We start from the raw sequence: 17,758 nt of genomic DNA, 5'->3' as shown, positions 1-17,758 counted from the left end.
AAGTTTGTGTGTATGAATGAATATATACAATTAGGTCCATATACAGTATCTAACAAAAGTAGTACACACCTCACATTTTTGTAAATATTTTATTATCTCTTTTCATGTGAAAACACTGAAGGAATTATACTTTGCTACAAAAAAGATCATGTTTTAATAGTTTGTTATAAAATTTTGCAAACAGGTAATTTTTCTCCTTCATTGAAGTGCACTGATAGGCTGCACTGGTGGGCACTGATAGGCATAGTTAAGGCGGCACAGATGGGCACAGATAAGATGGCATGGATGGGTGGCACTAAGGGGCACTGATAGGTACCACTGATAGATGGGACTGATGGGCACTGATAGGTGGCACTGCTGGGCGGCACTGATGGGCACTGGTAGGTGACACTGATGGGCACGGATATGTGGCACTGGGGTGCAGCACCTTTGTTGAGGCAGATTGTGGGCACTGCTGGGTGGCACTGGGCACTGCTGGGTGGCACTATGGGCACTGACGCGGGCACTTATTTTTTAATGAGGTGGCACTGGCAGGGGGCAGGTGGGCACTGGCAGGGCTGGCCGTGATCGGGACTGATGTCCCGATCACGGCCGCCGGTGATCGGCTCTTTTTTTTTTTTTTTTTTTTTTTTTTTTTCTCCTCGCGCTGACAGCGCGAGGAGGAATAATAGCCGATTACCGGCTCCGTTGTATCACATGATCAGCTGTCATTGGCTTACAGCTGATCACGTGATAAAGGGTCGGGATCGACCCCTTGCTCGGATCAGTGATCAGGCGAGTCTCATAGACTCGCCGATCACAGAGCGCGCCGTGCGCGCCCACGCAGGCCGCTCATGCACGGGGCGACGTCAATAGACATAGTCCCGGCAAAGGAGGTCCGCGCTGTAGCCGTCATTTGGCTATAGCGCGGGTCTCAAGTGGTTAATGTGTAAACCACTGGCAACAAAAGTGAGTACACCCCTAAGTGAAAATGTCCAAATTGGGCCCAAAGGGTCACTGTTTTGTGTGGCCACCATTATTTTCCAGCACTGCCTTAACCCTCTTGGGCATGGAGTTCAACAGAGCTTCACAGGTTACCACTACAGTCTTCCACTCCTCCACGACGACATCACCGAGATGGTGGATGTTAGAGACCTTGCGCTCCTCCACCTTCCATTAGAGAATGTCCCACAGATGCTTGATAGGGTTTAGATCTGGAGACATGCTTGGCCAGTCCACCTTTACGTTCAGATTCTTTAGCTAGGCAGTGGTCATCTTGGAGGTGTGGTTGTTATCATGTTGGAATACTGCCCTGCGGCCCAGTCTCTGAAGGGAGAGGATCATGCTTTGCTTCAGTATGTCACAATACATGTTCATGGTTCCCTCCAATGAACTGTAGCTCCCTAGTGCCAGCAGCACTCATGCAGCCCCAGACCGTGACACCCCCACCACCATGCTTGAATGTAGGCAGTACACACTTGTCTTTGTACTCCTCACCTGGTTACTGACACCATCTGAACCAAATAAGTTTATCTTGGTCTCGTCAGACCACAGGACATGGTTCCAGTAATCCATGTCCTTAGTCTGCTTGTTTTCAGCAAACTGTTTGCAGGCTTTCTTGTGCATCATCTTTATAAGAAGCTTCCTTCTGGGACGACAGCCATGCAGACCAATTTGATGCAGTGTGTGGTGTATGGTCTGAGCACTGGCAGGTTGACCCCAACCCTCAACCTCTGCAGCAATGCTGGCAGCACTCGTACATCTATTTCCCAAAGACAACCTCTGGATATGACGTTGAGCCACGTGCACTCAACTTCTTTGGTTTGGTCGACCATGGCGAGGCCTGGTCTGAGTGGAAACTGTCCTGTTAAACTGCTGTATGGTCTCTTGGCCACCGTGCTGCAGCTCAGTTTTATTTTTCTCTTACGTTCACCGACTTATACAGCTCCTTTCTTAGACCATCAGGTTGTTACGCCACCTTCAGGAGAAGACTAGGCAGAACATGTTAACATGTACAACAAAACCATAACTTTCTAGTTCCGCCCAAGGGGCAGACCCTTAGGTAACAACCCTCTAGCCTGCCTCCTGCAGCCTCAGTTTTTTTTTTTTTTTTCTGCCTAGTGGAGGAGGACCAAGGAACCCTGCGGGCCCATTGGTCCGTGAATTTTTTCTACAGAAGTTTGCCTTTTGCGCAAGATTAAGATCCTGTGATCTGCTATCAACAGCCGGCTGGGTGAAAGGCTGGATACCCTGTGAGTGTGCAGATCAGAGCTCTGCGCTGGGTCAGCCACGACATGTCCCCCAGCTCCAGGGGTGGGCATAATGCTCCGGGGCACACATATGACTGGGCTACTGATGTCTGCATCAGTGTGTCGGGCCAGCAGCCACCCCGTACTGATAGGAGAGTGGTTCTGTGATGGAATGTTCCCCAGCATCAGGACTGGTAAGTACAGCTCTCCCTGCCTCGGTGGGACTGGGCATTCCCTGGGAGGTCAATTCGAGGGTTCCTCACCTCCTCTTCTCTCCCTGTCTATTTTTTTAAGCCTGATCACGTTTTTTTTATGCTTAGCGCTGTCCTCCTGGGGCTCAACACAGTGCGGTTTTCTCTCACGGTCATCTGGGAGCTGACACAGGACACAAGCACACCTAGCTGTACAGTGCAGAACTCGGTCAGGGTGGTGAGTCTTGCGGTGGGGGCCCCTCAGCCTGCAGCAGTTAGGAGGGTGGGACCATCACTGTCCTAAGTCTCCAACAGGTGGCAGACAGGGGTAGGATCAGCATGGCTTCAGAAACTGGTGTTTCTTCCCTTGAAATCCAGGCAATTGCAACCAGTTCGCCTGCAGACAGTGCAGTGCCCCTGGACACTTTTTCTGCGGTCCTTAACACGTTTGTTGCTAAGATGGAGGCGGTGCGCAGGTGCAAAGGTGGTAAAAAGCGGCCCACGCCCCCCCGTCCTCCAGGGAGAGCTGTGACGCAGACTTGGGCCCCGCTGAGGCTGGTAACTCCTGCTCTGTCGTTTCAGATGACGCTGACCAGGACCAATCGGACAGTGAGGATGAGTCCAGGTCCGTGCGCAACAAATCGCTTGTTGGAGCACTTATCACAGCTGTGCGTGATACCCTGAAGGTTCATGATACAGCAGATCCCTCTGCTGATGTAATGGTCCCTTTTGGGTCCAAAAGGGACCGTAAGCCTGCCCGTACACCTAGGGTGTTTTTCCTAGCTGACTTATTTCGATATTCATATACAAGGAATGGGGTCAACAACAACGGACCTTTTCGGTCCCCAAATACATGGTGGTGTGTTACCCCTTTGAGGCGAGCCTTCTCGAAAAATGGTCGGCCCCTCCGGTCGTGGACCCCCCCCCCCCCCCCAGTATACCAGGTTAAACAAAGTAGCAACGATCCCAGTAGACGGGACTCCTGGATTTAAGGACCCCACGGACAGGAAGGCCAAGGCAGTGGCTTGTTCCTTGTTTATGGTTGTGGGGTCAGCAATGCGACCAATACTGGCATCCGCACTTGTGTCACAGACACTTACTGAGTGCGCAAAACTTCTGCACTGCAAATTGGGGGTACAGGCTTCTCCTGTCTGCATCGAACTAGCGGACCAGTTAATGCAAGGCCTTAAGTATGTTTGTGACGCGGCCCTGGATACCCTCCCTCTGTTATCCAGGGCTTCAGTGTCAGCAGTGGTGCTAAGGTGCCTGATTTGGCTAAAATGCTGGTCGGCTGACCAGGCATCTAAAAAAAAAAAAAAAAAAAAAAAAAAAAAAAAAAAGCTCTGACGGATCTACCCTTCCTTGGTAAATGGCTCTTTGGAGTCTCATTGGATGACATTATTAAAAATGCCACAGGTGGTAAGATTTCCCCTCTTCCCACAGGCCAAGAAGGCTAAGGAGCCACGCCGTAGGCAAGGGCCCTCATTTTCCGCTCACAAGAGCCTTTTTTGTCCACCCGGGGCTTCAGCTAAATGTCCCCAGCCTGATAGGACGACCTCTGAAGGACAAAAGCGTTCCTGGAACCGCAAGCCTGTGACGCAGGTGGGGGGTCACCTTCAGGAGTCTGCAGCCCAGTGGGCCTCTTGGCTGTCCAACCAATGGGTCTGCTATCTGATTTCCTCTGGCTACAAGATAGTTTCTCTCTTGGCCACAAAACAGATTCTTCCCCTCCCAGCAAACCCATACTCCCGGCTCGTCATGAGACCGATGAGGGACCTGCTGAGCTGCGGGGTGATAATACCGGAGCCGGAAAGGTTCCAGGGGTTCTACTGCAATCTGGTGTGTGTTTGTTGTTTTTTTTTTTTTTTTTTTGTGGGTAAAAGTTCTATGCTGTTCCCACACAGTTTTTTTGTGGGTGAAGGTTTTTATGCTGTTTCCCACCCCTCGTTTTGGCACTGCTTGGGGATATCCCGATGGTCTAAGAAAGGAGCTGTGTCAGTCGATAAACATAATAGAAAAATTTTAGGAACTGCATCCGTTTTTATACACAGTCGTCCGTCCATCCCCCCCCCCCATTTTCAGGGGCTCAAATCTAATTGGACAAATGAATATAATCATAAATGTTCATTTTTAATATTTTAAGAATCCTTTACTGGCAATGACTGCCTGAAGCCTGGAACCCATGGACATCACCAAAGATTGGGTTTCCTCCTTTGGTGCTTTACCAGGCTCTAAGGCCCCATTCACACCTGAGCGTTTTGTAGCTTGAAGCCTGAAGCTAAAAAAATGCTTGAGTGGAAAAAATCCATTATTCTCTGTGGAGATGGTTCACGTCTCCACTCCAAGTTGCCTAAAGCCCTACCCCTGAAGCTCAAACAAGTTCTGGACCCTTTTTTTTGTCGCTCGAATTAGGCAGATTTGTTTTTTGTTTTTGTTTTTTTGGAACATGAAGCAGATGACAAAATCTAAAAACATAGCAACAAATGATGAAACGGATGATAATTTTTTCCTATTGGCTAATAAAAAAAAACCCAAAGCTCAAAAACCCCCAGAAAACACTGCATGGAAACGCGCAAATATGGGCAACAAAACGCTACACTCGGGTGTGAATGGGGTCTAATTGCAGCTATCATCAGTTCTTTGTGGGTCTTTCTGCCTTTAGCTTTGCCTTCAGCAGTTGAAATTCATGCTCAATTGGGTTGAGATCAAGTGATTGACTCGGCCATTGCAGAATATTCCGCTTATTTTTCCTTCAAAAGCCCCTGGGTTGCTTTTGCAGTGTGTTTTGGATCATTGTTCATCTGTACTGTGAAGCGCCGTCCAACCAACTTTGATGCATTTGGATGAATCTGGGTTGACAGTATATCTCTAAACACTTCAGAATTCATCCGGCTGCTTCTGTCTTCTGTCACATTATCAGTAAACGCCAATGACCCAGTCCCTCTGGAAGCCATGCATGCCCATGCCATCACACTGCCTCCACCATGTTTTACAGATGATGTTGTGTGCTTTGGATCATAAGCTGTTCCAAGCCTTCTCCACACTTTTTCTTTCCGCCATTCTGGTACAGATTAAGCTTTGTTTCATCTGTCCAAAGAATGCTTTTCCAGAACTGGTCTGGCCTTTTTAGATGTTTTTTTTTTGGCAAAATCGAATCTGGCTTTTCTATTCCAGTTTATGAATGGTTTGCATCTTGTGGTAGATCCTCTATATTTGTTCTTGTGAAGTCTTCTCTTTATTGTAGACTTTGTCAATGATACGCTCACCTCCTGGAGAGTGTCCTTTACTTGTCTAAATGTTGTGAATGTGTTTTTTTTTTTTTTTCTTTACCATAAGCTCACCAGTGCGTTCTTTCCTCAGAATGTACCAAACTGTATATTTGGCCACTCCTAATGTTGCTGCTATCTCTCTGATGGTTTATTAAATTTTTTGTTTTTGAAGCCTTACAATCGCATGTTTCACTTGCATGGACAGATCCTTTGAACGCATGATGTAGGTTCACAGTAATAGATTTCAAATGCAAATACCACACTATCAGATTTTATTTCCTTCAGGCTTACCAAAGCCATGTAGTGCAAGGGCCTGCATACAAATTGAAACTCCAAAAGGTTTGAACTCATATTATTATGGTTTTGGTAAATCTGAAGGAAAAACTTATCAGAAAAACTGATGGTGTGTATGGGGCTTTAGAATCGACTCCAGACCTTTTTTACCTGCTTAATTGATGAAGAAATAACGAAGGAGTAGTACAAACCTGGCCCCTTGAAAAAAAAGGGGGGGGTGGCTATTCTTAAGAGCTGCAATTTCTAAACTCTTCCCCTGATTGGGATGTACATACCCTCAAATTAAACCTGAGTGTGCAATTTCGGCCCATATCCATTATATAACTATAGCTTGAATATGTTTTGTAAATACCTGAAAAAAACAAATCTGCCTGTGTCCAAATTTATATGGACATAACTTTGTGTGTGTGTGTGTGTCTATATTAGAGCTGCACGCTTCTAAAATGAGAATCATGATTTTATTTGCTTAGAAGACAGATCATGATTCTCACGGTGTGACATCTTTCACATTAAAAAAAAAAAAATGGGCTAACCTTACTATTTCGTTTTATTCACTGAAGTGAATTTTTTCCCCAAAAATTGCATTTGAAAGACTGCTGGGCAAATACAGTGTGACATATAATATTGCAGCAATTGTCATTTTTTACATTTTATTCCCTAGGTTCTCTGCTAAAATAAATATAATGTTTGGGGGTAATTTTCTAGTAAAAAAATATTGATTTTTAACTTAAAGAAGTGTCAGAAAAAGCTTTAGATTTTAAGTTGTTAAACTTCTTGCATTTACACGTTGTTGAAAATTTGGCAGTCTGCAGGATTATTCATTTACACAGAAGTTCTATCCCTTTTGATCTAAGAAGGAAGCTTGGTTACAATGCTGCAAGTTAAACTTGGCAGACTGCCTGGATATTTTCTTTTGACAGCTGAGTGAGCAGATAGTTTCTCCTCTTGTTTGTATGAAAGAATCTGCAACCTCTGCAGGAGAGATCGTCCGGGGGGATGATTCAAGATCATGATTTTTTTTTTTTAAAGATTAATATTGTGGTGTGTGTGTATGTATATGTATGTGTGTAAAAAAAAAATATATATATATATATATATATATATATATATATATATATATATATATATATATATATATATATATATATATATATATATATATATATTTAACCACTTACAGACCGGACCGTTTTGCTGGTCAAAGACCAGACCACTTTTTGCAAATCAGCACTGCGTCGCTTTAACTGACAATTACGCGGTCATGCGACGTGGCTCCCAAACAAAATTGACGTCCTTTTTTCCCCACAAATAGAGCTTTCTTTTGGTGGTATTTGATCACCCCTGCGGTTTCTATTTTTTGCGCTATAAACAAAAATAGAGAGCGTGACCATTTTGAAAAAAAAACGCATTATTTTTTCTTTTTGTTATAATAAAAATATATATAAAAAAAAATTTCCCCTCAGTTTAGACCGATATGTATTCTTCTACATATTTTTGGTAAAAAAAAAATCGCAATAAGCGATTATTGATTGGTTTGCGCAAAAGCTATAGTGTTTACAAAATAGGGATAGTTTTATGGCATATTTATTTATTTATTTTTACTAGTAATGGCAGCGATTTTATTATTTTTTTTATTGTGACTGTGACAATATGGCGAATACATCGGACATTTTTGACACATTTTTGGGACCATTGTCATTTATACAGCAATCACTGCTATATAAATGCAGTGATTCCTGTGTAAATGACACTGGCAGTGAAGGGGTTAACCAGTGGGTGGCAGTGTAGGGGTTAAGTGTTCCTAGGGGTGTGTTACTAACTGGGGGGCTGGGCTTTCATTTAGTGAACACTGATCTCTGTTCCAATCACATGGAGCAGAGATCAGCGTCACTAGTTGCTAGGCAGAATGGGGAAATACTGTTTACAGCGGGAACTACATTTCCGATGATGCTCCAGTACACTGCAGAGTGGATGAGCATCTTGGGAAATGTAGTTCCAAAACATCTGGGGTGCCAAGGTTCGCTGCCTCTGCTTTAAAACAATATATAGTGTTTGGGGAGTCTAAGTAATTTTCTAGCAAAAAAACAAAACAAAAATTGATTGTTATACCTGTAAACAAAGTGCCAGAAAAGGCCTAGTTTTCAAGTGGTTAAAATACACAAAATTGCTTGTGGTAAATATAATGCCCTTAGAGCCATAGAAGAAAGAGCTACAGGAAGCCAATTGATCATTTAGTCCACCAACATCTTTACCTATGCAATAACACTAAACATACTGAGAACTTTTTTTAATTTTTTTGCTTTGTACAGTTCCAAAATTTATGGTGATGGCAGTTCTGTACCGAGAATTGTGAAGTTTCTCAAATCAATAAGTTTATCAGAGCCTCTGCAGAAGAAGTTCTGCTTTCCTCCAGTTAAGGAGAGCATCTCTCAAGATATAGATCATATTCTGGAAACACTAAGTGCCTTGGCTGTTGACTTGGGAGGAACAAATCTCAGGATAGCGATTGTCAGTATGAAGGTATGTTGTGAAAATTTTGCTCATAGCTGCAGTTATTTTTTTTGCGTACGTTTTGGTATTATCCTTTTGGTAAATTATTATTATTATTATTATTATTATTATTTTTTGTGTGTGTTTATTACCTTGTTCTGTTTTCAGTATGTGACTTTCTAAATATTTCATTTGGAAGAGTATTAACCACTTAAGCCCCGGGCCAATTTGCAGCCAAAGGACCAGGCCCCTTTTTGCCCCTTTTTAACTGACAATTGTGCGACGTGGCTCCCAAACAAAATTGGCATTCCTTTTTTTTTTTTTTTTTTTTTTCCTCACAAATAGAGCTTTCTTTTGGTGGTATTTGATCACCTCTGCGTTTTTTTTAAATTTTGTGCTATAAACAAAAATAGAGCGGCAATTTTGAAAAAAATGCAATATTTTTTACTTTTTGCTATAATAAATATCCCCCAAAAATATATAAAGAAACTTTTTTTCCTTAGTTTAGGCCGATACATATTCTACATGTTTTTGGTAAAAAAAAATCGCAATTAGCGATTATTGATTGGTTTGCGCGAAAGTTATAGCGTTTACAAAATAGGGGATGGTTTTATAGCATTTTTGTTAATATTTTTTTTTTTTTTTCTTTACTAATAATGGCGGCGCGATCAGCGTTGTATTTTTTTATTGGCAGACACATCGGACATTTTTGCGACCATTGTCATTTATACAGAAATCAATGCTATTTAAATGCATTGATTCCTGTGTAAATGACACCGGCATTGAAGGAGTTAACCACTAGGAGGCAGTGTAGTGTGTGGTGTGTTTTTTTTTTTTTTTTTTTTTTTATTATTATAGGGGGGCGTGGCCTGGCATGTGACGTCACTGATCGTCCTTCCCTATAAAAGGGAAGAGACAATCGGTGACAGCCACACAGGGAAGCACAGGGAGAGGTTTGTTTACACAGACCTCTCCTCTTTCTTCAGCTCTGGGACCTGATCGTGGGACACCAGCGTCGATTGGTGCCACGGTTACGGAGCACAGGACCGGGTTGGGAGTGCGCCGGCACGCTCCCGACCCACAGCTGGGCACTTAAAGAATCGCGTACCGCTACATGATTGTGCCCAGTCGTGCCATTCTGCCGACGTATATCGGCGTGAGGCGGTCCTTAAGTGGTTGAATAATAAGCAAAGAAGAAAAAGCAAAAACCTCTCCTGCGCTCTAGTGTCAAGGTCCTCAGTAAGTGATATAACCAGCTTCACATAGTAATGTATATCGTCTTGCAGCCCTGCTCAGAATAATGGATATTCAGATACTAAAAGAAAAGGAGGGCGCACCGACCTAGTGCATTAGCGCTAATAGAGCTTTATTTAATAAAAACGCAGCAAAATCTACACTCGCAAACGAGTATTGATAGAAGGCGTAATCAATAAAGCAGGGTTAACTTTTCCGAACATCGACAAGCCTGGACCTGATGTCAAGTAGATTAATGATACCCCAAAAATGGCTGACGTGTTTCAGGGGAGAACCCCTTTCTTCAGAGCCTAAATGGCAATGGTTTCTCACATAAGGGCAGCCCTATATATATGTGTGTGTGTCTCAGTGTGTGTGTGTGCGGTCGCACACCCAAAAAAATAATAATAATTATATTGGCATAAAAATTGTATTAAAACATTATCATTATTATATATGGCAATAGAACCAATAGTAGTACCATCTCTACAGCTATAGGAATAATAGTACCTGTATTTTCCATAATGCCATGGCCCTACTGGTTGCCAGGGTCACGGGAGTGATGGGGATATCCAATTCACGTATTACAGGTTGCAAGGAATGGAACGCACGCCACACCTCAGACCAGGAAGTGTGGGTGGAAATACGTTCCACCCGCAATTTCCGGCAGCCCCACGTGTTACTTCCACACATGCGCACGTAGGCAGAGTGTCTGCGTGCGCGAGTGACAGCACCAGCGTCTCGGCACACACAGGGACTAGATGCGTGCGCTGGTAGTGCGGTTCAGAAGTGTGGATGTGTGCATTCCACCTGCTAATTTCGGCCAGCACAAAAGTACAGAAGATGTGCACAATGGCACTGCCTGCTAATGTGGACAGTGTCAATACACAAAATAGCAGCTCACACTATGGGCAAAATAGTGTTAGAAATCATTATTATATATAAAAATAATAATAGAAATTGAGAAAAATCGATGGGGTGGGGAGGGGGGAAGAAAACCCCCCAGCTCACACTATGGGAAAAATAGTGTATGTATGTATATATATATATATATATATATATATATATATATATATATATATATATATATATATATATATATATATATATATATATATATATATATATATATATATATATATATATATATATATATATATATATATATATATATATTATAAAAAATTAAGGGGGGGGGGGTGTAATGGAGGAGCCTGGCCCCACACACATGCACACTAGTAACATGACAGTAAACCATGTATACAAGGAATAGTACTTTTAAAATAATTAGAGTTCAAGAGAATTAAAATTAGAACAACTAATTAGTCAGTCCCCCAATCACCTAGTTAGTTAACCAATCAGTCAACCAATCGATTCATTAAAATGGTAATGATGTAAACCTTACTCACGTGCAAAAAGGTATACAAATAAATAACAACAATAATAAAAAGAATTACATAATAAAACTAGCTATATCTATATGAATATATATAATATTATTAACACGTTACTAGTATTAAGCATATAAATAGCTCGAGGGGACTTATTTAGAATGACTTCCTAATGAGAAACCATATGCCCCTTACCAATTACATAGACCAATAAGCATAATGTTCTAGAAATAAAAAATAAAAAAGGAAAAAAAATAAGACAAAAAAAACAGAATCGAAAACAAAACTGGTATATCTCCCTAACCTGTCTGCACCTAAAACTAAAACTAGACCCAACACCTGCCTACCTATTCAAAGGGGTCCCTAATAGATCCCAACTAAAAGAGCCTATACTTGACTAAAGCGATATCCTAGTTCTACACAGCAATACACTATCAGATCTAATGGCTGTACAATAAGTTATTTTAGGTGCTGGACCTCATCAAAAAGATGGGACCCTCGTGTAGCAGATGGATCTAGTGAATAAGCCCAGTGGACATCGCCATACCCAAACATATCCCAAGGACTCGCAGAAACAGCAGATCTCATACGAGATTATGTAATTCAATTTCTTTGTTCAAGCCCTTTGGGGCCATAGTCCCTAAGGAGAAAATCCAGTAGGCCTCTCTACTGCACAGAATCTGGTGTTTTTTGCCATTGTCCAAATCATTCGGCATGACCTCAATACCAAAAACCTTAAGGCTGTCCACATTGCTGGCGTGAACCTCCTTGAAATGTGTCTGCACCGATTATTTATCCTTTTTTATCCGAATGTAGCTTCTATGTTCATAAGGTTGCCCTTTATGCGAGAAACCATTGCCCGTTTTAGGCTCTGAAGAAAGGGGTTCTCCCCTGAAATGTGTTAGACATTTTTGAGGTATCATTTAATCTACTTGACATCAGGTCCAGGCTTGTCGATGTTTGGAAAAGTTGACCCTGCTTTATTGATTATGCCTTCTATCAATACTCGTTTGTGTATAGATTTTGTTGTGCTTTTAGTAAATAAAGCTCTATTAGTGGTAATGCACTAGGTCGGTGCGTCCTCCTTTTTTCTCTTTTTTATTAAATAAGACCACTTTAAAAAATAAATGATGCACATTTTTATTTATTTTTTTTGCAGAGAAAGTGCTTTTTTTTTTTTTTTTTTTTTTTTTTAAGAGCCTGGAAAGCATTGCACTCGCGATCAGCAGATCACTGATGCCATGCAGGTCTCCTGGCTATTTGGCCTGGCCATACATTGTACGGCCAGGAAGACTCAATGAACTACCACAGCGCTCAACAGCACCGTGGTAGTTCATTGAAAACTGCAAGCCATCAGCCGCAAAGAATGTCGGAACTTGTAGTTCATTCATACACAGAACTCTGTGTATGAATGATGTGTAGGTGGAGCTCCGCATGGCTGCACTGTTATTAAAAAGTGCTGCTGTCACAGGGACAAAAGGGAATAGTTGCAGCAGTGGGTGGAACAGGTAACTTTTTCCCAAATGTGAATTTCAACCTGTTTCCCTTTCCTTCTTTTTTTTTTTTTTTTTTTTTTTGTTTAGTATCACTTTAAATGAAGAAAGTCTGTGTTTTTTTTATATTTATTTTCATTAAAAAAAATAGGATTTTTATAATGGCTTACCTGTAAAATCCTTTTCTTTGAGGTACATCATGAGACACAGAGCCTCAGTATTTACTGATGGGTTATATAGTAGGTATCATTAGGTGATGGACACTGGGACACCCTAAACAGGAAGTTCAGCCCCCTATATAACCCCCCTCCCCTTACTGGAAGTACCTCAGTTTTGTAGCAAAGCAATATTTATTTTTTTGTACATCACGAGACACAGAGCCTCAGTATTTACTGATGGGATGTCCCAGAGCAATGCTGTCTGAGGGGAGGAAGACGCAACAAAAGTAGGGTGCAATCAGACCTTAGGACCTTGTACCGCTGCCTGCAGCACACTGCGCACAAAAGGTGATATCCTCATGTCCCCTCATATCCACCTAATAGCATCTGGTGAATGTATGGACCGAAGACTAAGTTGCAGTCTTGCAGATTTGAGCCATGAAGGCCTAGTGATGCACTGCCCAAGAAGCACTAACAGCCCCTGTGGAGTGCGCTTTGATTTGAAAAGGTGGAACTTTCCTCCTCAAACCCATAGGTTTGACAATCACCTGTCAAATCCATTTAGCAATGCTAGATTTCGACGCTGCCTATCCTTTTTATAGGGCCTTCAAGCAATACAAACAAAACATTTGTTTAGCAAATCTGAGCAGTCGCTTCCAAAAGGTTTTGACCGCTCTTACTACATCCAGAGAATGTAGTGCCTTTTCTTCCGTAGAACAGGAATCTGAAAAAAAGATGATGAAACCTGAAACCACCCTTGATAGAAAGCCAGGATGAGGACGCAATACTATCCTATCCTAGTGCATGATTAAATATGTCTTTTACAAGAAAGAGCTGCCAATTCTGATGCCCTTCTAACAGAATGCATGGCTACCGAAAAAAATAAATAAATTAGCTTCCTTGTCAAAAGGACCAAGTAATAAGCCATATTGGCTCAAAAGGCTGTTTCTGTAATGCTGACAGAACTACATTCAAGTCCCAGGGATTCAGAGGCTTTCTAACCGATGAATTAAGCCTAGTTGCCCCCTTTATAGAGCTTCTGACCAAGAAAGCAAAGCAAACGGACATTGAAAGAATACTGACAAGTCTGAGACCTGGCCCTAGATGGTACTCAAGGCCAGCTTAATTTCAGGACTCTCCTTATGACATACTTTTTGGGATGCCAATCCCTGGATCCAAACAAGGAGACATATGCCTTCCACACTTTATAATAATTGACTCTAGAAGCTGGCTTCCTTGCATTAAGGTAGAAATTACTGGACCTGAAATTCCACTGCTCTTCAGAATGTGGGTTCCAATAACCAACCCGTTGAAAACTAGCGTTTGAAAAGATAGGATGGAACATTGGTCCCTTCGACAGCAGGGCTGGATGTAGTGGTAGGGTCCATGCGGTCCCTACCGCCATTTTCACTATTCCTGCATAACAAGAACTTCAGGGCCAAGTAGCCTACGGCACCTGTTATTCCCAGGCGGTCTCCCAACCAGGCCCAACCCTGCTTAGCCTCTGAGATCAGACTAGATTGGGCGCTTCAGGGTGATGTGGACGTATAGGCCTCTGAAGAAGTCGTGGTAGCAGCGGAATAGGGAGGGAATGCATAAATTAGTGAGAACTGATGCCACGAAATTACCAATGCATCTGTCCTGCATGCAAGTGGATCCCTAGTTCTTCACATAAGTTTTGATGAACCTGGACGCAAGCAGACCTACGTCTGGGAGCACCCATCTTTGGCATATGGCCAGGAAGATATCAGGGTGAAGAGACCATTCCCCTGAGAATAACTGCTAGTGACTTAAGTAGTTTGCCTGCCAGTTCTCTACCCCAGGAATGAAGTTTGCCAATATGCACAGCACATGCTTTACTGCCCAAATTAGCATCTGGTTTACCTCACCCTGGGCTGCACCCCTAGGTGATTGATATAACCCACTGCTGTGGCATTGTCTGATTGAATCCTGACAGGACAACCCTGCAACCTGAATGTCCAGGCCTTCGGATCTCTAGAATGTCGATGGGTAAGGTCCTCTCAGTCTTGGACCATCCCCCTTGAGCAGTCGTCTTTTCCAGAACTGTTCCCAACCCAAAAGGCTGGCATCTGTTACCACTTTCCAGGTAAGTGGTAAAAAGGATTTCCCTTTCCACAGATTCTTAGGTATCAACCACCAACTGAGGCTCTGATGCACTGTTGGTGACATAGAGCATCCAGAAATCTAGCGCCTGGACTTTCTTGTTCCAGGCAGACAGGAAAGCTGTTTTGCAGCAGCCCCAAATGAAACTGAGCATAGGGAACTGCTTAGAATGAAGCCACGATCTTCCCCAACAACCTCATACAAAGGTGAACCAGCTCTTTTATGGCACAAGATTTTGACCTGGGGTGAAAGCACCCTCTTCTGGGTTGTACCTATGACCAGACCCAAATACTCAAAGTTGAGGACCCAACCTAGGTATTCCATGTAATTGATTGTGGAGACCAAGCTTTGGTCCATGCGGCTATCAACCGGACTACTAAGAGCAGGTCATCCAGGTACGCTATAAGCATTATACCCTGGGCCCTTAATCTGGCCAGAGGAGGCTCCAGGACCTTTGTGAACACCTGAGGTGCAGTAGCTAGACCGAAGTCAGAGCTACAAACTGAACACAACATTTTCTTACTTTGACATGCAGGTATTTCTGATGAGCGGGGAAAATAGGTACATGCAGGTAAGCATCCTCGCTGTCTATTGAAGCTGGAAGTTCTCCTCCTTGTAGGATGGAGACTACCGATCTTGCATGGGAATACCATGACTACATTTTTGTGACAATAAAGTCTCTCCAACGCTTGATGACAGACCTCTTTTTCTCTCTGGGTCTTGGGGAACATCTGATCTGAGGAGATGGAAATTCTCGGAACTCTAGATTATAACCTAGCGTTATTGTGGAGACCCCCCCCCCCCCCCCATCTGACCTGAAAATCCTCCTGCCAGACCCCTGAACTGTAGCAGTCCCCCCCCCCACTCAAACGAGTGGGGGTGCCCCTTTATAAAGAGGCTTTAGCGTTCCTCCCCCAGGACTTTTTTTTGTCCCTGGGGTTGACTCTCAGTATGATCTCTTGAGCCTGATGGTAGAGGCCGTTGTGACTGCCTGGAGGATAATGCTCCTAGTAATAGAGAAAGAGCCCGTCTAAATGAGGGATGTCTACACCTTTTCTTAACTGGCAAAAGGGTACTTCCCACTGGAGATTTTTTGGATATAATCCTCCCCAAACAGCCCTGCCCCATGGCAGGGAAACCAGCCAAGAGCTTTTACATGGCAATTCGGCTGACCAATCTTTCAACCACAAGATTCTACGCATATGCACCAACCCAAGCGAAGGCGAGAGGGATGAAGGATAGAATCTCTGATTGCTTCAACCGCAAAAAAAAAACAAGCTGCCCGCAAGTTAGCTGCCTCCCGGGCCTGCTTTTTAGAGAAAACCTTGAGCACCTGCTTCAAGCAATCTCTCAAGGACTGACATACCCCCGCCACTGCAGGTTGAACTACTGAACCTGCCAGGAAAAAAATGGTTTTTAACAGGAATTCCAATTTTTTTTTATTGGTTGGATTCCTTAGTATTTGAGCGTTGTCAACGGGACAAGTCAGATTTTTATTCAGAGGATATAGCGGCATGAACCACTGGTATACTCCACATCCTTGTGAATTCTTCCTCCATAGGATAAGTGTTGAAAATGTTTTAGGAGGGGAAAAAAATGTTTATCTGGGTGATTCCAATAAGGATCACTTCAGCAAGGGATTGCACCAGCAATTTCTTATCCTGTGAAGATGAAGGGGATCCATCCCCACTTGATTCCTCAGAAGAGGAGTCATCAGTTTCATCCCGGTCTTCTGAGGGGGATTCTTCTCCCCTTTCCCAGAGTTCCTCTGTTTGAGGGTCCTGGGTGGTAGACAGGGGCCTAATGTGTTTTCTTCCACTTAGTGAAGATGCGATTAAGGCCATTAGTCTTTCCTCAAATCCACTTTATGGTTGAGAGAAAAAACCTCCTGAGCAATATTTACAGGGGCTGCCATGCCAGAAGCAGTTGCAGACCCGGCGGCTCACACTGGCCAGCCTCCCCAAGTCCTTCGGGGGGAAAGGGGGGGTGTCCTCAGTGCTTGAGGGAGATCCCATAGAGCCCCTATTTTTCGGGGTATTTGTACCTCTTCTGCCTATAATGCCAAGCAAAAAAAGCAGAAGTACTAGCAGAAGGCACCCACTGCTGAGCAATATAGTCCAGCAACAGCTGTTACTATCAAGGCTCAGTCTGATGCTAAGTAAATGTTGCCTTGGAATGCCTGTATCCCCCACACTCGCATGCGCCCATCTGCTCTGTGTCCCTCCATAAGCTGTGTGCACTTTATAGCTTGTACAGGCTGCTGCGTTGTGGGCGCCAAACCATGCTGTTGAGTCACTGACGCTCCACCCCCCCACGTCTTTAAAAAAAGCCGCTTTCCCATGTGAGCCAAGGGCTCCGATCATGCATAGAGGGGAGGCTGGGGCAGAAGAGAGAGGAGGGCCGGTGGATGGGAAGCTGCCATAATGGCAGTATACTACTGACTTCCCTGTGCCTCAATCCTAACGGAAGCCTTGGGGGGGGTCAGAGAATCCCGAAAGGGGGGGGGGGAAATCCCAACCCCCCCCCCCCCCCCCCCCCGCGCGCTCAGCGGTGCCAGCATTGCTTCACAGCCGGGCACCCACTGCGCATGGATGAGCGGCGCTGTGTGCCGTGAGTGGCCACGCAGTCATCTGGGACTTGTCACGTGTCCCAGATGACTGACAGGAGGGAGGGGGCAGAGCTGAGCCCTTCCTGTGCCGACGGGGAAGTGATGTCACCAGCTCAGGCACTGAAGGGACCCCCTAGCAACAAGCATTTAGAAGTGAGTTAAAAACATTTTTTTTAGGAATTTTAATTTTATTTTTTGTGTGGAACACCACTTTAAGTTTTTTTTTTTTTTTTTTTCCCTCGTTAACCACTTCCCACCCGGCCAATGCATATATACGGC

At 43.6% G+C, this 17,758-nt stretch overlaps 1 protein-coding gene across 3 annotated transcripts in view; it reads left to right on the top strand.

The window, feature by feature from the left end:
• The window catches only part of GNE (glucosamine (UDP-N-acetyl)-2-epimerase/N-acetylmannosamine kinase), a 114,906-nt gene that overhangs the window by 72,785 nt on the left and 24,363 nt on the right, over nt 1–17,758 (top strand). For all 3 annotated transcript variants that reach the window (XM_077475388.1, XM_077475387.1, XM_077475389.1), the window contains exon 7: nt 8,292–8,502. In XM_077475388.1, coding sequence (XP_077331514.1) covers nt 8,292–8,502 — 211 coding nt within the window. The remainder of the gene's footprint in view (nt 1–8,291; nt 8,503–17,758) is intronic.

The sequence above is a fragment of the Lithobates pipiens genome, unplaced genomic scaffold, assembly GCF_037356315.1.
Source record: "Lithobates pipiens isolate NorthernLeopardFrog02 unplaced genomic scaffold, aLitPip1_a1.2 Scaffold_13, whole genome shotgun sequence".
Classification (NCBI taxonomy): domain Eukaryota; kingdom Metazoa; phylum Chordata; class Amphibia; order Anura; family Ranidae; genus Lithobates; species Lithobates pipiens.
Note: the sequence above shows the minus strand (reverse complement) of the source record. Positions and strands in the feature narration are given on the sequence as shown.